This window comes from Lagopus muta, chromosome 1 (genome assembly GCF_023343835.1).
Source record: "Lagopus muta isolate bLagMut1 chromosome 1, bLagMut1 primary, whole genome shotgun sequence".
In the NCBI taxonomy this organism is placed as follows: domain Eukaryota; kingdom Metazoa; phylum Chordata; class Aves; order Galliformes; family Phasianidae; genus Lagopus; species Lagopus muta.
The window spans coordinates 76,986,856-77,008,619 of record NC_064433.1 but is presented as its reverse complement, the minus strand read 5'-3'; the positions used below and the strand labels follow the sequence as shown (position 1 = coordinate 77,008,619).

At 44.5% G+C, this 21,764-nt stretch overlaps 2 protein-coding genes across 2 annotated transcripts in view; both read right to left on the bottom strand.

Annotated features, from left to right (window-relative positions):
• Positions 1-6,340: 6,340 nt before the first annotated feature.
• Positions 6,341-13,744, bottom strand: LOC125688260 (tapasin-related protein-like). Its single transcript, XM_048934065.1, has 7 exons — positions 13,605-13,744; positions 12,904-13,140; positions 10,377-10,658; positions 9,701-10,042; positions 9,247-9,570; positions 8,495-8,587; positions 6,341-8,173 (listed from the first exon to the last, which is right to left on the bottom strand). The coding sequence occupies exons 1-7, from the start codon at positions 13,741-13,743 to the stop codon at positions 8,133-8,135; spliced, it is 1,458 nt and encodes a 485-aa protein (XP_048790022.1). The 5' UTR covers position 13,744; the 3' UTR covers positions 6,341-8,132.
• A 5,007-nt stretch (positions 13,745-18,751) lies between these two features.
• FBXO40 (F-box protein 40) overlaps positions 18,752-21,764 on the bottom strand; it is a 32,064-nt gene continuing 29,051 nt past the window's right edge. The window contains exon 4 of the mRNA XM_048934060.1: positions 18,752-19,845. Coding sequence (XP_048790017.1) covers positions 19,648-19,845 — 198 coding nt within the window. The 3' untranslated portion in view covers positions 18,752-19,647. The remainder of the gene's footprint in view (positions 19,846-21,764) is intronic.

The following is a 21,764-nucleotide window of genomic DNA, read 5'->3' as shown; positions in this document are numbered from 1 at the left end:
AGGCACTCTCACCCAATTGCTAGTGAGGAGGACAGCAGCAGTGACAGAGGGGTGTGTTTGTGTCAGCACCAGGAATATAAGTGTGGGTGGTGGACCACTCCTTTCTCCTTTTTCAGGGCTTGTAGGGGCAGGGTATGAGAGCAGGAGCTCCTGATGCGCTGCAGACATTGCATCCAGATGTGGACATTCCTCTGATATCCACCTCTGGGAAGTGAGAGATTCACTTCACATGTCCGCAAACGTGTACCTGACTCTGCAAGAATTCATTGTAGGTTGCTGCCTCTGGGCACAGCTTATCCCCCACACAGCCTGGGCTACCATGGGCCTCATCATGGACCACTACCATGAACCTCACCAAGAACTGCTGGCAACTGCTTCTGATCCAAAAGATCAGGCTGAAAACATCCATCCCCATTGCAGGTGGGCTTTCTAAGCTTCTCAGTCAATTTTTCTACTAGAGTGATATTTGGTATTTTTGATATCTGCTGCTTGAAGGAGATCTACTGGGAAACCATCTTTGTGTTGGAGGTAACTGCAGTTTTGGCTGTCCTGGGAGGAGGACAATATTTTTGCAGTGGGTAAGAGCTGGACTGGTTTAGCATGACACATCCTGCTGCGGAGAGAAGGAATGGAGCTGGGGATCTACAGTATTTTGTCTGGGACACAAAGTAGGGAATGGTTGTAATAGAGCTGAAGAACTTCAGATTAAGCAAGATCAACTCTTTTTCTCTCTCTCTTTTTTTTTTTTCTTTTTTCTTTTCCTAAATGTATGAAATACTACAAGAGATTTGTAACCTATTGTATCCTTGCTTCCATCAGTGTTCTCCAGGTAGAGTTCAGGCCAGAAAAAGTGATCAGTGCAGAAAACTGTGGTTACTGAGAAAAGCAAACACACAGCGCTAGTGAATATGTGTCTTTGATCAGCATTTCACATTTTTCCTAGAGAAAAGCTCAAGGCAGTGTTCCTACAGGCCAGTTCTGTGAAGGAGCTGCCAGTGTATGGTTGTGAGATGGTCTTCTCTACTAAGAGAGCTACCCAATGCCAAGCTCTTGAAATGGAGCTTCTTGCATCAAGACATTGCATTCTGATCTTCAAGACAAGTGCCCTGATGCTTTGTCCCATCCCAACCAAGTCACATGGGTCATAGTGATTCTTGCAGCTCACTGACAAAGACAGGAGGACATGGGGAGAGCTGGTGTTGTTTCCAGGGTCGCTGTGGAAATCTGTTTCTTGTTGCACACTAGGGTCAAATGAGTAACTGTCCACTGTTGCACGGTGGATTGTATGGGATATGGGATTGATTGATTTCTGTACATTAGTCTTTGTTATAAGTTTGTGAGAGGTGCAGCTGAGTGGTGGAATTTGAAGCTTCCCAGCCTGAACATGTGGTACCAAGATGGAGATAAGGTTTATGAAGGCCAGTGGGAGCTGTATAATCATAACACTTCAGGCACAAAAGAATGATTCTTCCCAGTCAGATCTGTGATGACCTTGGTGATTACAGGTAAGGACAAGCACGGCCTGGGGGAGAGTGGGCTCCTGGTATTTTCAGAGATGTCACTCTCAAATGTTTCAAGAGTGACATCTCTGTGGTTGAAAAAGCAACCCTTGTTCATCTTGTCCTTGCTGTGGTGCCTTAAAACAGGACCACTGAATTCCAGTGGTATGTAAGCAGCTGCTGCATGGCTGGGGAGGGCTGCAAGCTGGTGGTCTGTGTGTCAGTTGACCACTCATATACATTGTCTGCCATATTCCAGAAAAGGGCTTTGACTCAGCAAAGCATCTGTTCTGCAGTCTGGCTCTAGAGAAGCAGTGTCCCCAGTTGCTCTGAATGATGTGCTGCCAAGTGGAAGCAAGCTCAGAGTTTATTTAAACACTTTACAGATGCCTTCTCATTGATGCACATTTGCTTTGAAATGCATACCAGCCAAAATTTAGCTATGTTCATAAAGTGCATCTAAACCAGTGTAGTTAGACTGCTGGGTCTATTTTGCTATCTTAAATTGAATGAGCAGAGGAATATTTAAGCAAAGGGAACCTCTGTGGAAAAGATAATCTTGAGCTCAGCTTTGTTCACCATTACAGCTCATTCAGGATCACGTTAGGCGTTTTTGCAGTCTTCATGCACAACAGTCACAGCCCCTAAGTATAACCATGTATGCACAGAACTTGATCTTATGCTTTGCACGCTGACAAAATCCCTAACAAATCTCATGTCTTACACCAAATAAAATTCCTAAAGAACTGATTTAATACTTCTATATTTAATATTTATTTGTATGATACAGCATATCCTGTGGCAGGTTGTCTAGGAAGCAACTGCTCAGACGATGACCAAATTCCTGTTCCATTCATGTGGCCATACATGGTGCCATGTGGCACTTAGCCACTGTCCATTTGACCTTGGAAAGCAGTATGGCTGTCTACCAGGGACGTACAACATATAATATTACTTATTCATATCCTTATAATGTAATTAAGCTCATCTTTGATAAACTTTCAGTCTCTTAGTGGCATTTTCTGTAATAAGCATTTTATATTTTAAATATAACAAATACTGTCATTAAGCACATCACTTTGCTTGAATGTGTAAGCCCAATTTCTTTTGGTTTAAATTCAGCTCGAGACCTTCAGGGTCACAGAATTCAGATCATGAGTGGGGAGCATCACAGAGCAGGCGCCTCGGTAAAATTCAAGTGCTGTGATATGTTTCTCCTTACAAAGAGTATGGCAACTCCTAATGTATCTCCTATACCTCTCAGTTATTTTTTCTTTTCTTATTGGCCAATGGATTAATACCTGTCTCAGAGCCTGGTGTGTCTGGAAGGGGTTTGGATTTTTTGACCTCTTCTCAATTTACATGAGACCAGGACTGCTGGCAACAAATAGGAGTAACTTATCCCATGGAAAGGGGTCTTACAATGGGAGTTGGGAAGGTTTGTCGATAGAGCTTTAAACTAGGTATGAGAAAGAGTGGGGGTGTAACTTGGGTCACTAGTATGGAGCCTGTGTGTTATGTCCCAGTGCTTGCGGGAGAGGGATGTGCTAGTAAGATCCCACAATCTTGTGCCCTGGTGAAGGAGGAGGATGACTCACCTTCTTGTAGGAAGAACACAAGGGCTGCTGTGAGGCTGTTGGCTACAGAAACACCTGGGTATGGTGAAGAGGGCACTAGGGCTACTCCCACTCAAAAGGTGGCCCAGCTCACGTGCTTTTACACTAATGCACGCAGCATGGGTAATAAACAGGAGGAGCTGGAGGCCATCGTGTGGTTGGAAAGCTATCACAGCTAGAGTGCTGTGATGGATGGCTACTGACTTTTCAAAAGTGATAGACAAGGCAGGAAAGGTGATGGTGTAGCCCTCTGTGTTAAGAAAGAATGCTAATGTATGGAAATTAATGATGATGGTGATAGGGTTGAGAGCTTATAGGTCAGAATAAAAGCGAAGGCCAGTAAGACTGATACTATCATGGGAGTCTGCTACAAGCCACCCAACCAGGGTGAAGAGGTGGACAAGACACTTAATAGACAGTTGGGTGAAGTCTCAAGATCTCTACCCCTTGTTCTCATGGGGGACTTCAGCTTCCCAGACATCTGCTGGGTTTATAATACTGCAGACAGAGAACAGTCCCGGAGGTTCCTAGAGAGTGTGGGAGATAACTTCCAACTGACTCAGCTGGTGAAGGAGCCAACAAGGGGAAGCAAAATCCTGGACCTCCTGTTTGTTAGCAAAGAAGGTCTTGTGGGAGATGTTAAGGTTGGAGGCCAACTGGGGCATAGTGATCACGAGGTGCTAGATTTCTCAGTCCTTGTTGAACCATGGAGGGGAGTCAGCAGAACTGCCACCTTGGACTTCTGGAGGGCAGACTTTAACCTCTTTAAGACCATGTTTGAGAGGGTTCCTTGGGAGGAAGTTTTGGAGGGCATGGGAGCCCAGGAGGGATGGGAATACTTTAAAGAAGTAATTTTGAAGGTGCAGTAGCTGACCATCCCCAAGTCATGGAAGACAAGCTGATGGGCAAGGAGGCCAGGCTGGCTGAACAGAGACATTTGTCTGGAACTCAAGAGCAAAAGGAATGTTTATGGTGTCTGGAAGAGTGGGCAAGCTACTTATGATCTCATGATGATTACAAGTATATAGTGAAGCTGTGCAGGGATAAAATTAGAAAGACCAAAGCCCAGCTAGAACTGAACTTGGCCACTAAGGTAAAGGACAAAAATAAATATGTCCGTAAGTACATCAACAGCAAGAGGAGAGCTAGGGGGAATCTCCATCCCTTATTGGATGCCAAGGGCAACACAGTGACCAAGGATCAGGATAAGGCTGAGGTACTCAATGCTTTCTTTGCCTCAGTCTTTAATAGTAAGACTTGTTACTCACTGGGCACACAGAATAGATCCTGCATGATCCACAATGAGATGGTTTTGGACCTGCTCCAAAATCTGAACACTCACAGGTCCATGGGGCCAGATAGATTGCACCCTGGAGTGCTGAGGGAGTTGGCGGAAGTGGTTGCCAAACTACTCTCCATCATTCTTTGGCAGTCCTAACCAGGAATGTCCTGGCTGACTGGAGACTGGCAAATGTGACACCCATCTACCGTCTATCCTGGTAGCTATCAGTCTCACCTTGATGCTGGGGAAGGTCAAAGAATGGATAATCTCAGGAAACATTATGGACCAATTAAAGGCCAACCATGGGATCAGCCCAGTCAGCATGGGTTTGTGAATGGTAGATCCTGTCTGACAAACCTGATTTCATTCTATGACAAGATCGCCTGCTTAGTGGATGAAGGTAAGGCTGTTGATGTGATCTACCTAGACTTCAGTAAAGCTTTTGACACTGTCCCCCACAACATCCTTGTGGAGAAGCTGGCTGCCCGTGATGTGAATAGGCATATTCTGGTATATTCTATGTGAATAGGCATATTCATGCTCGATTGGGTGAAACACTGGCTGGATGGCTGTGTCCAAAGAGTTGTGGTCATTGGAGTTAAATCCAGTTGGCAACCAGTCACAAGTGCTGTCCCCCAGGACTCGGTATTTGGGCTGCTTCTATTTAACATCTTTATTAATGATCTTCAAGAGGGGATTGAGTGCACCCTTAGTAAGTTTGCAGATGACACCAAGATGGGAGGGAGTGTTGATTTGCCAGAGGGGAAAAGGCACTACAGAGGGACCTGGATGGACTGGATCAATGGGCCAAGGTAAACTGTATGAGTTACAATAGGCCCAAGTGTTGGATCCTGCGTTTTGGTCACAACAATACCAGGCAAACCCCAGGCAACCCTACAGACTTGGGGAGGAGTGGCTGGAAAGCTACCAGACAGAAAGGGATCTTGGTGTACTGATGGACAGTCAGCTGAATACGAGCCAGCAGTGTGCCCAGGTGGCCAAGAAGGCCAATGGCATCCTGGCTGGTATCAGGAATGGTGTGGTGAGCAGGACTAGGGAAGTAATACTGTCCTGTACTCAGCACTGGTGAGGCCTCATCTTAAATACTGTGTTCAGTTTTGGGCACCTCAGAAAGGACATTGAGGTACTGTAGCAGGTCCAAAGAAGGACAACAACACTTGCAAAGGGCTTAGAGAATATGCCCTACAAGGAGTGACTGAAGGAACTGAGGCTGTTTAGTCTGGGGAAGAAGAGGCTGAGGGGAGATGTATTTGCTCTCTTTCAGTACCTGAAAGGGGCTTACAGCAAGAGTGAGGTTGGTCTCTTCTCACAGGTGACAGGACAAGGGGAAATGGCCTTATGTTGCACCAAGGGAGGTTTAGCTTGGATATTGGAAAAAACTTTACAGAAAGGGTTGTTAAGCACTGGAATAGGCTCCCCAGGGAGGTGGTTGAGTCACCATCCCTGAATGTGCTTAAAAACCATTTGGATGTGGTGCTCAGGGACACGATTTAGTGGAGGGTTGTTAGGATAGTATGGTTAGATTGTGGTTGGACTTGATCATCTTTAAGGTCTTTTCCAACCTGAGCCATTCTATGATGCTATGATTCTGTGAAAAGACAGGCAAATCACCAGCTCTCATTTCATAAGCAACAAAGACATTGGTATTTTGTTAAATAAGAAGAGATCAATGTCTCTTTTAACTGAGGTCATTAACTGGTTTTGATTAAATGACAGTAATCTGGTCTTTATTTGAAGATCTTGTGAGATAGTCTGCCGTTTTTGCTGACAGGCATCAAGGAAAATCCTCTTTACCATTGAGTATATTTTGTCTTATCCTACTTGGAACAGGCCTAAATTTAACTTGCAGCTGTTGGTTCTCCCTGTGCCTGTCTGTGCAGGTTGAAGTGCCATCAGTGCCGACACTTTGTGCTGTAATTAAGGGAAACAGTCATAGTAAGATCAGAGCAGTGTTTCAAAAACACTTCCCTAGAAGAGAATTTCTGAGCTTCCTAATCGGTCATTTAGCCCTGGATCACCTCCAGAATTTCCATACATATTTTTAAAAAGTGTGGGCACCTGTACTGTAGATGGTTTAACAGAGTTTTATGGTTCAATGGCATGGGAACAGTGTGGTGGTCTGGTACACAAGGAAATGCCACCAGCACTACTGAGCATCTTGTATTGATTGGTAATGTTCAGATGAACAGATGAACTTCTCATGGCCCCTGTAGATCTGAAGGATTCAGTCCACTTGCCATTTGCAACTCCCATTGACAATAATGTTAAATGGTATCTCCTGCTCCTAGCACTGAAAAGTACTGGGCTTACCATTCCTTCTTGCAGAGGCACACACTTTTGGCAGTGATTAATGCTGCTTTTTGGATATCTAACCTTTGCAATTTATGTGTTAGGCAGTAACTAATCTATACAATGCAAACTGTGATGCATATACAACTGTTATTTTTCTCTTCAGAATGTCATGCTGATTTACAAATTCAGTGGTTTGTTAAATCTGCACCAGTACTTTTATCAACCAAACATTTCATCAAAGAATGAAGTTGGGTCTGTTTCTCACAACTTTAAAAAAAAAAAAGAAGAAATACTATGAGATTTACACTCTCTGGTAGATGGTTGTTGCCATCTAACACTCACATGTGTCATCTTGCTTTCTCTCTGAACGCTGGCACCACATCCTTTTCCAGTATCTTGGGATTTCCAGAATATTCTAATATACCTATGTCAATTGGACCAGACACTTCCTCAGCCAAATTTTTTACGATGCTGAGATGCAAATGATCTCAGCCAATTGATCTAAGAATACTTAAGCTTAATAGTTACAGTTAAAAACACTCCTTATTTTGAAAATGCAATACATCCACATCTAATCTGAATACACAATTCTATTTATTTTTAAAAACATTTAATTTTCTCCATATTTTTCACAACAGCAGAACCACAGACCTCTAATTTGTAAACTTAAATCTCAATTTTTTATTAAAAACTTTGTTGTAACTTTCCATGGGAGAACTTTCATCATCTTGTTCCTGCTGCTGGACTTGCAATATAAGCAACTTGCTCAGTTTGAAGATTAACCAATTTTGCCTACACATTTGCCTGGCTCTACAGTTAAAACACATGCACACACACGTACATAAGTATATTCCTTCATACCTTAAAACATTAAGAAAATACAGCTATATACATCTACAGCTATGTATCTATATACAATGTATGTTAATTCATTGCATAACTATTTACAGTTACATGTACACCTATTTATACAGACTCACACATGTACAGTAATATAAACACTTATCTATATGCAGCATCCCAGCAGAGCTGAGGTTGTCCATGTTGTTCTGAGGTGAAAGCACACTTTTCTGTTTCTCTTCTCATACTCCATTCTTGAATGGTTGCTCAGATCCTCCAGCTGGGTAAGCCCTTCCCCTTCTGTACCATTATCTCTGTCAGTGCTTGGACAAGACTGACTCTCCTGAGAAGGATGTGGAACAGGGTCCCAGGGCACTGGGCACAGCCCCAAGCTTCCAGAATTCAAGAGGTGTCTTGACAGTGCTCTGTTATATGGTTTGATTTTTTGGATGTTCCTGGTGTGGAGCCAGGAGCTGCACTCAACGATCCTTATGGGTCCCTTCCAACTCAGGGTATTGTATGATTCTATGATTCTAAAAGAAGAGAGACAGTGGAGGGCAGGTGGCTGACATGAGAGTTCTCCTACTCTGAAGCTGTTAGAAGTTGCTCTGGCTTTGGTTCAGCTGAAAAGGAAAGAAATAAAGGAAAAAAAACTAAGATTCATGAAGACCAAAGTGCACAGACCATCACCCCTGTGCAGAGATTCACCAGAAGCAAATGGAGAAGAGCACTTAAGCCCTGCCATGCTCAGCAGAGCTGGGAGGATCACAGGCCTCCAGTTATGGGATCATAGCCCTGCACACTGCAGAGCAGGGGAAGAAAGGGAGCAGCAGCCATAGGTCAGCCAGACCTCCACAGCCATGGCATTGAGCTGCCAGTGCCAGGAAGATGTTGCTTGTCCCATCTCCCACATTAGGGAAGTGGCTCAGTGCTTAGCCTCTTACCTGCTCTTTTCCTTCTGAACACAATGAAGAGGACAGAAATGAAAATGGCAGTGGCAATGGCCCCTCCTACCAATCCTTCCAATTCTGTGTGTTCTGTAGGGGAAGAGGAGTATCAGGGATGTCACATGCACTTCAGCAACCAGTGATTGTCCCAGCTCATCAAACCCCCTGGCATCTGACAATACACATGCTCTCATCAGCTGTGACAGGAAACACATGCACTAGGGCCATTAACACAGGGCCAAATTATACTGGATAGATAGATATGATGTAACTTGTTAAATGACAGCATTGCTTGTTTTTCCCTGATGGGTCAGGAGAAAGGAGAGCAACCTCCTGCTGGGGAGGAGAGCAAGAACACTGACAGCACATCAATTCTAAAGGGAAGTAGCACTCTTTGCAGTGCTGGGACTACAGCTCCTCAGCAGCTTCAGCCTCCAGTTGAACAATGAATCCAGCTGGGTGTCCAGCTCCTTGGGCATGGCTGTTCTCTTGTCTCCATCCAAGTGCTCTGTTTTTAGTCATAATATCTCTCATCCCTTGTAGGAAATGAGATAATTGCTGACTTAAAATCTTCAGACTAAGGGAGTGAAACAGAAGAGAGGATGGGCACAAGGGGACACCAGGAGGAAAGCAGGGAGAAGCAGGCATGCGTGATGCATCCCAGAGATTTTAATCCTTTTGGTAAGTAATGAGGTAGCAGGAGGTGTGGGCCATGGGTGAAGAATATGTCACTTAACTTTGACACTCACCTGGTGCCTTCAGATGGGTGCTGATGGAGATGGGTGCCTCCAGAGCCACATGTGAAACATGGCAGGTGTATGTGGCTGGAGCCTGTGCTGTGGCTGACGTGACGCTGAGGTAGGAGGTGATGCTGTAGGTGCCATCTTGGCTTTGCCGGTGACTGGAGAAGCGTGTGTTTGAGAGACTGATTTCTACTGCATCCTCAGGACTCTTCTGTGTCCAGCTCACCGAGATGTCCGGGGGGTAATAGCCAGCAATGTTGCAGGTCAGAGTAATGGTTTCATCTCTCTTGAATGACACCTCTGTTGGGAACACACGAACTCTTGGGGGCTCTGGAAGGAAATAGACAGGGAATTGACTGGGTCAGAAACTGAGCAGGGAACACAAATGGCATCCAGCTACAAGCTGGCTGTGACAGTGAGTATTGGAAGCAGCAGGGTGACCTTTCAGTGCCTTCCTTACCAGCCACCAGCAACTGGATATTGTGTTGGACTTGGTGCTGTGCTGTGGACACCAAGCAGATGTACATCCCCTCATCATCCACAGTTGCTTCCTGCAAGGTAAGCGATGCATCCCCATTCCTCAGCAGCTGCTCCACATCTACGTGGAATTTTGGCTGCACTGTCGGGCCTGCATTCCCCACATGGTATTGGAAAAGGCTGCGACCACTGCCTCGGTGCTGCCTCCTCCACTCCAGGGAGGACAGTAGGAAGCCGGGAGCCAAGGCAAAGTGGCAGTCAAGGGTGATGGAGCTGCCAAGACGTGTGCGCAGGGAAGTGTTGTTTGATGATGATTGAAATTCCACTAGAAACAGAAAGGAGGATTAAAGGCAAGCAGTGAATTAAATCAAAGTGGGTAAAGAAGGCGTCCTCAAGTGGGAGGTATGGGCAGTGACATCCTCACCCCAAGCAGGCCCCTTGTGTGATGCTTCAGGGGCCACATGGGCAGAATAGCTGGGAGGAAGCTGGGAGGATAACCCTGTGGGGTTATCAGGGTTGACAATCAAGTGGACACCAAGTACGTGCCGTGGTCTGGAAGGACAAAGCACTTGTTCAGAAGGCACCTGAACATGGCTCTGGGCAACCTCCTGTGGATGTCCCTGCTTGAGCAGGGCTGGGATCCCAGGCCACCTGGTCACCTGTAGTCAGCAGAGTCCCCTCCTTGCTCATTGGAATCTTCAGCTTTGGGTGCAGTGTCACATCGTGTCCCCAGTCCTTCTGGCTGCTGCAGCTGGATCCTCTGAGCAGCAGGGCAATGCTGATCCCGCTGGAGAGCCGAATGGTGGCTAGGAACCAGGAGGCAGGGCAGAGACCATTGCCCTCTTGCTGAAAATTATATGGGGAAAGCTCACAGCTCACCTCCTCCCCACTGCAATCCACATGCAGCAGGGCATCTGCGTACGGGATGGACACTAGCTGTGCTGTGAGGAGAGAGAAGAGATTTAATTGTCTGGATCTGAAAGGAAGACAGAGCAAGCTGATGAGATGAGAAACTCCATGCACTACAGTGTCAGTCAGAATACAGAAATGTAAGGCTAAGTTTATCAAATGGAGGTCTGTAAAGAATATGAGATCATGTTTGCTGTGGTTGCTTTACATCCCTTAGTCTGCTGGCTTCATTTCAGCCAGCACAGGGTTTACTGTGGGCAAAGGAAGCTGTTAGAAAAGGGAAGTAAGCAAAACAGATTCCCTCCAGCTGAATCAGTAGTAAGTTGTATATGTGAAGTAACAAGTAACGACTTGCAATGTTTATTCTTTTAGGGTCTGAACACTTTTTAATCAAAGCATGTAGGCATAAGCACCCTATGTGACCCCTGTAAGTGATCCGTGTGCTTCCCACTGACATCACTGGAAATTAACTAAGTGTCTGCAGTACATGAAAAAATCATAGAATCATAAAATATCCCAGGTTGGAAGGGACCCTTAAGGATCACTGAGTCCAGCTCCTGGCTTCACACAAAACCACCCCAAATTCACACCCTATGTCTGAGAGAGATGTCCAAATGCTCCTTGAACTCCAGCAGCCTGTGCCAGGGCAGCATCACCCTTTGGTGGATAATCTTTTCCTGCTATCCAACCTGACCCTTTCACAGCTTCATGCCATTCCCTTAGGTTCTATAGCTTGTCACCAGAAAGCAGAGCTCAGAGATGCCCCTCCACTCCCCGTGAGGAGCTGCAGGTTATCATGAGGCCACCCCTCAGCCTTCTCTGCCCTGGACGGAACAAAGCTCTTCACGTGTCTTCTCCTCCAGACCCTCCACCATCTTCTGTAGCCTTTCTTTGGCCACTCTCTAATATGTCTGGAACAGGCTACGTAGAGAGGTAGTGGATGCCCCATCCTTGGAGGCATTCAAGGCCAGGTGTGATGAGTTCCTGGGCAGCCTGATCTAGTGAGTGGCAACCCTGCCCACAGCAGGGGTGTTGGAACTAGATGATCTTTGAAGTCCTTTCCAATCCAAGCCATTCTAAAATTCTAAATTCTAAAATAATTTTCTCCGTAATTTTACTAGGCACTGAACTGAGCCTGACAGGCCTGCATTTACCAGGGTATTCTTTCTCATCCTTTTTGAAAGTTGGAGTGATTGCCAGCTTCCAGTCAACTGGGACATTTTCAGATTCCCAAGGCCTGTTTGTAGCATGCTGAACACACCCATGCCTTGTTCAATCGCACCCCAGCAGGAAAGCTTAGACCCATGCTAACCAACCCTGCTGGGCCTTCGATAAGCTTGTATATAAGCACTTGTTTGCATATAAGCATTGTGTGCAGCTAATTTGACCAGAGTGAAGTACAGGCTTGGGCCTTTGCTTTGCTGTGTTTGTGAAGTTACACACAAAGCCAGGGCTATGGAGGAGGACTGCAGGCTGGCGCCCAGAAATGAAGTAAAAAGAGACAAGTACACACTGCTGACCTTCTGAGAGGGACAGTGCTACTTCATGCACGCTAAGATACTAATATTGTTAGTAGTAACAAAAGGTGGGAGTGCTCTTTATGAATGCAATAATAACAAATAGAGCCATAATTTTCAAGATGTTATTGACAAAAGATTTTCCAGGAGACAACCTAGTATAAGCTCTGTAGAGGGGAGATGCAGCAGCAGGGTTTCTAGCCTTCCACAAAATTCCTTTCTTAAAGTCTTAATTGCTAAAAGTAGGAGGTCATGCATAGAAGTTGAGTGGCCATTCATGTAATAATAGAATAGTTTGGATTGGAAGAGACTTTAAATATCAGCTAGTTCTGATCTTCAAAAATTAATTCAAAAATTAAAAATTTATGAAGGTTGCTACCTCACTGTGCTCACATCCACTGCTAGGTCTCCATAAACATTCAGCAGGTGTCAGTGAATGTCAGTGGGTGCCATTTTTTCCTCATGTAGGAATTAAATAACAAACTTTTGCTTCGTGCGCACTTCCATGTTTGTCATACTGCCCCTCTGCTGCCATCTGTCACACAGCAACAAAATGTAATGGAATACTGGTGGGAAGGCCCAGTTTCTACTGCTATACCATCAACATCCGTCTGTGGGCCAGCATAATAAAACAGGAGGCTTGAGGATTACTTGTTCAGCAGTCCTTGTAATTGTCTAAACTCCATTTAAAAGTTCTTTTGGAAAAGCCTGGGGCATGAGGTGCTAAAAATTCTGGAAGCAGCTCTGATGCCTCACTCACCTGAGGCTTCAAAGATGATGGGAGCAGAGGAGCTGTGGTCTTCCTGTAGGATCTCATAGTCGGTTACATCTCTCAGGGTGCCATCATCTGTGACGCTGAGTCCCCTCAGCACCAGGGTAGCTGGATGCTGGGAGCCACCAAAGGCTCTTGGCAATCCTCCTTCCCCCACGTAGGAGCAGCCAAGGACAACATCCACCCTGCGGATCTCAGGCACTGGTGTGGGGCCTTCCACTGTCCCTTAGAAGATGGAAAAGAACTGTTTTAGTGCACGAGCTGCTTTAATCATAGAATCGTAGAATTGTTTGAATTTCCAAGGGAAGGACATTTAAACGTAACCTAACCCAACTCCCCAGCAATGAATAGGAGCACCTGCAGCTACATCAGGTTGCTCAGAGCCCCATCCAGCCTGACTTTGAGGGTCTCCAAGGATGGGACTTCCATCATGTCTCTGGGAAACCTGTTCCAGTGCTTCACCACCCTCACTGTCTTCCTTATACCCGATATAATACTGCCCTGTTTTAGTTTTAAACAACTTTCCCTTGTCCTTTGACAACAGAACTGCTAAAGAACCTGTTTCTTACTTTCTTACAGCCCACCTTCAGATAGCAGAAGGCTGCTATCAGGTCTCCTGGCAGCTTTCCCTTCCCCAGGCACTGCAGCAGCAGCAGCATAAGCACAGCCCCAGCCAAGCCCCGGCTCACCTGCCAGCACAGCCAGCATGCAGCAGCACAGGATTAGCCCCAGGATCATACTGCCCCTAAGGAGGGGTCTTCTGCAGGCCAAAATGCTCGGAAAGCCTAGCTGGAACCAGGCCCTGCCCCAGGCTGCCAGAAGCACCATGCTTTTGATTTCACTTTCACTTTGGAGAAGCAGAAGGGAAACAATCCCAGCACCTCTAAGCCTGTTAACTCTTTCTTTACCAAGCACAAGGAACTTAGCAGGAGGGCTTAGGCAGTAGGAAAGTAGGATGGAGGAGAGCTTCCAGAGCTACAGGTTTTGCTGGGCCTCTTCCTAAGAGGCAGTGCCATGCCAGCCTTAACACTGTCCATCTGCATGCAGCCAACTCATTGAGCACCCAGTGAAGGCTGTCACTTCTCTACAAGCCTGCTTTTCATAAGATTCCAGCTCTGTGAGAGGCTGGGATGTGAAACTAGAGTTGTTCCTTTTTCCCTGTGGATCCTCCATGGAGTGCGAGGAGCTGCCTTACTTTCCAGCTGACAAGTCCACCCCAGCTGTCTGAAAGACAAAAACATGGAAAAAACAGCCTGTGCACAGCATTAGTGAGAGAATGGGTGAGCTTTGGTGGCATTTTCAGGACTGCCTTTTTTCATGTCCTTTGCTGAGAGAAAATGTTAGGCACTGGGGGAAGTCTCTGATAATCATGATGGGGCTTAAGCCTATAAATCTTGATATGACAGGTAGCAAATTCCTTCACAAAACAGTCACTGTGTCTGTGTGAATAGAAACAAAGTCATAGAAAATGTTGTTGATGAAAAATACATTTGGAGCATGTGATCATAATTTGCTTACATATCAATTAAGCAGGAAGCTAAAAAAAAAAACAAAAAACAGGCCTGCTGAGTACTTGAAAATTTTGCTTTGAAATGGAAACAAACAAACGAAAAATCAAGGAAATAATAAAAGTCTTTAATATGGACTGTAATGGTGAAGAAACTGAATGTGAAAGAAGCGCAGGATTCTTCTGAGAGATGGTCAGTTGTTATGGCAATTGCACCCCAGAGCAAGAGCAAAAATCCCTCTGCAGCTACCTCAATCAACAGCCATGAGGCTACTGAATACATGTGACAGGTAAGGAAATTGATTGCCAAACAAAATACACCTTCAAATGTTTGCAGACATGATGTGATATTAATGTGGAAAATGAATTTTTAGAAAATAAATATTTTTTGGTGTAAATAAATACCTGAATCAAAAAGGAGAAGGTGACTATGCAAAGAAGATGGGGTCAAGAATAAAACTACCTGTTGCTGATACATAACTATAACCTTAAACCAAGAAAATTATACTGAATGAATAAAGGAGCAAATGGAAAGGGAATAGTAAATATGAGAATACGGGAACTACCATGTCTGATCTAAAAGGATCTTTTATCCTTTCTAAATTTGGAAATCAAGTTAATGTGATGGAATTATGAAAACAAGATAGGATGTGGATTTTGATGCATTTTTTAACTGTAACAAATTTTATTTTTAAGAAAGCAACAAGAAGTTACACAGTTCTGCAAAATAACAAACACTGTTCCAATAAACTTTACCTTATCTGTGTTTACTCAGTTTTAAGAATTGGGGGCCTGACAAGTAACTTCTTACCCCAGTCTGGACTGATGTGTCAGTAGGTGACTTACCCTTTAACCCCTGAAGAAATACCATACACCCCATGTAAATATATAACACTAATAGGGAATTCAAATCCACATCTCCAGGGAAGCATTTATCCAGAAAATCTTTTGCTGGCAGCAAAAGATGAGTGCTTAGAAACATCAAAAGTGGTGACTCTGTGGTTTAACAGTGGCCTCTCAGCTTGCTTTTCATCAGTATACTGGCTGAATACTTCAACCCAGGAGAATTTGTCCCACAGAGTGAGGATCACTGTAAAAATTACATTTCAAAACTGTCTGCAGCTCATTGGGTTCACCAGGTTTTCTTATCAAATACTATAAAATAAACTCTCCATTTCCATAATATTCTTAGAGGTTTCTGCTGCCCTTACTGTCACCTCTAACAATCTACTGCCTCTTAAATTTAGACATTCCCTCCTTGCACATTTGCAGTCCCATCAATTCTTCCACACCAGTCTTCTATCTGCGCCCTTTTACCATTCTCCATTTGCTGCTCCCCATAAAACCTATGGGTTCAGGCAGCTTTCCTCTATCCAAACCACATACATTTCCTCTTTCTAGTTTTCCTGTTCTCTGGCCCTGAGCTGTTTTGCCCTGCTCTTACCTCCCTGATTTCCCCAGTCCCTTCTTTTCAGTTCCAGTTCTTCCAACAAGAGGAAACACCACAAAATCTGTCAGCCTTGTTTATCTGAACTTTCTATGGGTCAGGTTAAAAGCCTATATAAGGAGCCTAAGTACTTGTTCTTCACTGGTATGGCATCAGCTTGAGCACTGCGTGCAGGTTTGGACGCCGCAATATAAGAAGGACATAAAACACTGAGAGAGCATCTAAAGGACAGCCGTGAGGATGAGGAATGGTCTGAAGTGGCTAAGGTCCCATCATTTGTTCAGTTCAGAGCAGAAGAGCTGAGGGGAGGCCTGATGGCGGCTGCAGCTCCTCACAGGGAGTGGAGGGGCAGCGCTGAGCTCTGCTCTGTGTGACAGCGACAGGGCCCGAGGGAACGGCACGGAGCTGTGAGCAGAGTCAGGTTCGGGGTCGGGGAAAGGTTCTGCACCAGAGGGCAGTGGGCATGGCACAGGCTGCCCAGGGCAGTGGGCATGGCACCAAACTGATGGAATTCGTGAAGCGTTTTGACATCTCTCTCAGACATAGGGTGTGAATTTTGGGTGATGTTGTGTGGGGTCAGAATAGAATACCTGGGGTATTCTATGGTTCTGTGACTCTATGATTTGCTGAATCCAAAAGATAGCTTCTCTTTTTACACTAAGTCAGCGTTACGCTCATGCCACGCTTGGGTAAATTCTGTTCCTTGCAGCTCCCAAAGCTTCTGCTGACTGTGCTAATGAGTGGGGCCATCAACACTGAGCTAGCTTGGCATGCCTCCTCTGGTTATATAGGATACATCTGATACTAGCACACAGCTCTCCTCTAGTGTTAAATAAGTGGTAAGCTGACATTTATTATATGATTTGCTAGCTGGATATGCACTGCTTTGCCTCTACTTCCCTGTACTGTCTTCCTTCTCACAGACCTAGATTAACCAGGCTAACCTGGAGATCACTGTGGTTTTCATCTTCCACTGTATGTGCTGAAGGCCAGGCTGTAAATGAACCTTGTTGACTCAACAAAATTTGCAGTTTACAGAAGTATACAGGGATGAACTCCTTCTCTGTAAATTAACACCTTATTTTTGTGCAGTGTATCTTTTAATAGTACTAGAAGGAAAATGACCCAAACCCACTCACCTAGAAGTTGTACCCATATATCTCTGGCTGATCCCAAGAGGCACAAGTTGCAGCATAATCTCTATCTCTAACCCACACTGCTAGCCATCATGTTTGCTAAGATTACACCCTCCCTGTACCTTACGTTGCTACGTCCTGCTGGGGAAAGGAGCAAAGCCAGTGACAGAATCAGGCTAACATCATAGAATGGCTTAGGTTGAAGGGGACCTTAAAGATCATCTAGTTCCAACCTTCCTGCCATGGGCAGTGTTGCCACCCACTGAATCAGACTGCCAAGGATCCCATCCATCCCAGCCATACACACCTCCAGAGATGGAGTATCCACAGCTTCTCTGGGCAAACTGTTTCAGTGTTTCACCACCCTCTAAGTAAAGGCTCATAAGTCTGGAACTGAAATCATGGGATCTCCAGGAAAAGGGAGATACAAAAACAAAGCCTTCTGGCATCTACAGAAGTAAACCAGAACTAGAATAACAGCAATGCTAAAGGTAAAATGAGCCCAATTTATAACTAACGTAAACCACAATTTCAGTGCAGCTACATCAGTTTACAGCAGTTAAGTTTCTTATCAAATGGTTCTTAGATTGGACTCATTTTTCATAGTCTCTTGTACCAGCTTTGAATATTGACTTACTCTGAGTTGCTATCATTTAAGGTTGTTTTCTTTTTCTTTCAAGATTGTCCACAGTTTTGACTGCCCCCATTTTTAAGCACCAAGAATAGATGTTGGCCTCTAATTTTTGTGGTTTACAGTTAGGTGCTCAGCATCTTTCAAAATGGGGGTACATGGTATGTGGAGAATGATATGTGGAGAAGGGAGTCCTCATGGAAAAGCCAACCTAGAAAGCCTGACTGCATGTTCTCACCTCTATCAACTTCCCTGCGTAAAGCAGAACAATAATACTAGGTGACCTGTTTTAGAAGTTTTGATGAAAGAATGAGTTTCATGTATGTTTTGAGAACAGGTGAGTTTTTGTAAGCAGCTTTAAAGTACAGGCAGTTTATTTTTGCAGTGTAATTAAGGTACAGGGCAATAGAGCAGAGCACCTGGCTTTAGCTGCAGATCGCATGTGTTCATTTGCTTCAGTTTCTGCTGTAAATGTGCTGTAAAATTGGGGTGCTACTTGCCCTGTTTTCTACAGGACATCTGTACAGACCAGTTTACTCTCACGCGCGGAGTCTTCCAATAAATGAGCTCTAGGGAAAGAAAAGAGAACTACAAATAAAAAATCAGAATCTGTCACTGTTACTATTCCTACTCCTGATGTTGATGCCTACTCACTGTTCCCACAGTTCAGACAATGCTCTCCCAGGGCTTGTCTAGAGAAGAGAACATCCCCAAATGCTAACATCTCAAGGGGACAATTTAAGCTGCAAGTGCACAGGAGGATGAGTTGCTCAGAACCCTTTCAGATACCTTACTGCTCATGCCTTCAGTACTCAGCATTCAGCTCAGGTTCATCAGCAATGGCAAATGCCTGCCTCCATCAGCAGGAGAGGGCTCCATGCAGTGCCAGCCACACCTCACACCTGCACCAAAACCAGGAGTTGCAAGTGCAGCAAGTTTTCACCCATTTTCATCTCACCAGCCTCATCATTTGCCTCAACAAGCATATTTGGTTCTTAAACCAGTGCATTTATTTAAAAATAGACCAAATCCTAATCACTTTTCTACTCTACAAAATAAAAGAAAAAATATACTTCAGCCCACTTAACTCAATCAAACATTATCCACACCAGTGCTGAATGGTTTTTTAAAGGTCTTTTACAGAAAAAAAAAATCTTTATTTGACAAATTGTTTACAATTGCTTACAATTACAATTTGCAATGTACAGTTGCAAAACTGAGTAGGTAAGGCATTCTAAAAGCATCTTCAAATATTTTTGATGGCTTTATTGGTTTGGAAATGAAAGAGAAAAAAATTAATAAAAAAAACCAGAAAAACTCAACTGAGCCCCTGAAATTGTTACCTGGTTATTTCCAACATAGTAAATTGGTTTAGTTTTGGTGATCTCATTACCTCAGCTTTAAGCTTACACTTAAATATTGTCCTAAATAAGCCCAAATCAGGGTCCTAAAGGATGTGTTGTGTTTGTGTGGTGCTGTCCTGAGTCTTCACTGGAGTTTTTATTTGATCATTTAAATTTGGGGATGCCTTTTCTTTTGCCTGAAAAGATTAGCAATCCCTAGATCTGCTACGTTTGAGGGCATCCATCTGTTCTCCCTGAGCTCAGCTTTCTGGCCACAAGTGAGGTGTTTCAGTTCTAGTCAAGCTATGTGCATCGACCAATTTTGCTTCTTTTGGGGCCATAGAGCTAGGAGCATCAGCCTATAGTCAAAGATGCTATGTTCCAACTATATCCTTATTGCTTTCTGCAGGGTGCTCTATTAAGCAGGGAAATAAACAGAAAGCACATGCCATCAGTTTCCCAGAACACTCTGGATGAAGATTTAACAATTAAAATAATGCAAGAAAAAAAAAGGGGGGGGGAAAAAAAAAAAAGAATGTCCAAAATCTGGGAAGAAGCCAGTTTTGTCTTCCAAAGGACAGTTGGAAGCAACAATCTTCAAACAAACCCAAATTCCCAACTCTTCTTAAAGACCGTGAAGGGAGTACGGTGGAGGGGAAGCCAGCTATTCACACTCTGCGCTTGAAGGTGGAAACCAAAGTCTTTTGAACCCGCTGTGGAGTCTCACACATGCCGGTCAGCAGCACGGGGTCTGTCTTGCGCTCCGCTTTGTAGAAAGGGCATTCCTTCAGGTGCTCTGACATGCAGACCACATCGCTGAGCTGCCACCGGTCCACTCTGGAGAAGAGGCTGCTGAACTGCCACTTCTGGGCCAAGCAAGGGATTGGGGAGAGGAATTGGAGAGGGAAAGCCAAAATGTTAGTGAAAATAGGTTTTTAAAAACATATATGCCTGTTGAGCATTAAGGACAGGCTAGCAAAAATCTGGTTACGCAGGGCTGCATAACGAGTGTAAACATTCTCTGAATTGTCACCTACCTCATGCCTGCTGGTTTTGCTTTTTCAGTCATCACCTGTCAGTTCTAATGGGAAAGTAGAGTTTATGGTGCCAACTTAGAACTAGGCACAAAGAAATCTAGGACGTACTGACCATCACACGTGCAGAAAACTACATCACATGTGTGGTGGGATCCAAGATGCTTACTGGTGCATGCATCCAAGATAATTATAAGGCAGAATGTCTACAGGATGTCTGTGTGATAGCATCTCAAAGAAACCTGACTTCCAAACCTTGCAAACCTTTATCAGCAACTTCAAAGTAAGGAATGTAATAACACTGCCATCACTATCCCCACCCCAGAAAAAGGCTGGGAAGTCTAAGGTTAAGGTTATTTCTAAAGGAGTTACCAGCTTGTAAAATACAGAAATGGGCAGTTAAAATATTCTGACTCTATTTGTAGTGATACCAGTCATTCAGTGATATACAACCATGTAGTGGTAAGACTGTGAAGATGTCCTTTTGCTGTATACCATTTCAGTAGAATAATTTTAAAAGTCATAGTAGGCTTCAGCTCCTTAAAAATGTTTCTTCCCACGGAAGGATGGTATATGGCTGTGTTGCACTAAAAATTACCTGAGCCTGGCATAGTCCCAGCTGTCATACAAAAAATTCAGATTAATTACAAATTGAATGCTTTCAAGCAGAGCACGTGAACTGGAATCAAGATTCCTCTGTGGTCAGTGCATAGGTGGAAGTTTTTCCTTCTACTGCAGGATGTCACATCCTCCAGTAAACGATGTCAGCGCTCACCTTCTGTTCAGATTTAGCTAACTCAGCTTGAAGCCACTGTGCCTTATTACACAAATTCCAAAGTCACCACACTTAACATTTTCTCTTAATAAAGAGAAATAAAAACTTACCATAAATGTACCATAAACTGTATGAGTTTCAATAGGCCCAAGTGTTGGATCCTGCATTTCAGTCACAGCAATACCAGGCAACCGCCAGGCAACCCTACAGGCTTGGGGAGGAGTGGCTGGAAAGCTACCAGACAGAAAGGGATCTTGGTGTACTGATGGACAGTCAGCTGAATACGAGCCAGCAGTGTGCCCAGGTGGCCAAGAAGGCCAGTGGCATCCTGGCTGGTATCAGGAATGGTGTGGTGAGCAGGACTAGGGAAGTTATACTGTCCTGTACTCAGCACTGGTGAGGCCTATTCTTAAATACTGTGTTCAGTTTTGGGCACCTCAGAAAGGACATTGAGGTACTGTAGCAGGTCCAAAGAAGGACAACAACACTTGCAAAGGGCTTAGAGAATATGCCCTACAAGGAGTGACTGAAGGAACTGGGGCTGTTTAGTCTGGGGAAGAGGAGGCTGAGGGGAGATATTATTGCTCTCTTTCAGTACCTGAAAGGGGCTTACAGCAAGAGTGAGGTTGGTCTCTTCTCACAGGTGACAGGACAAGGGGAAATGGCCTTATGTTGCACCAAGGGAGGATTAGATTGGATATTGGAAAAAACTTTACAAAAAGGGTTGTTAAGCACTGGAATAGGCTCCCCAGGGAGGTGGTTGAGTCACCATCCCTGAATGTGCTTAAAAACCATTTGGATGTGGTGCTCAGGGACACGATTTAGTGGAGGGTTGTTAGGATAGTATGGTTAGATTGTGGTTGGACTTGATCATCTTTAAGGTCTTTTCCAACCTGAGCTATTCTATGATGCTATGATTCTATGAAAAGACAGGCAAATCACCAGCTCTCATTTCATACGCAACAAAGACATTGGT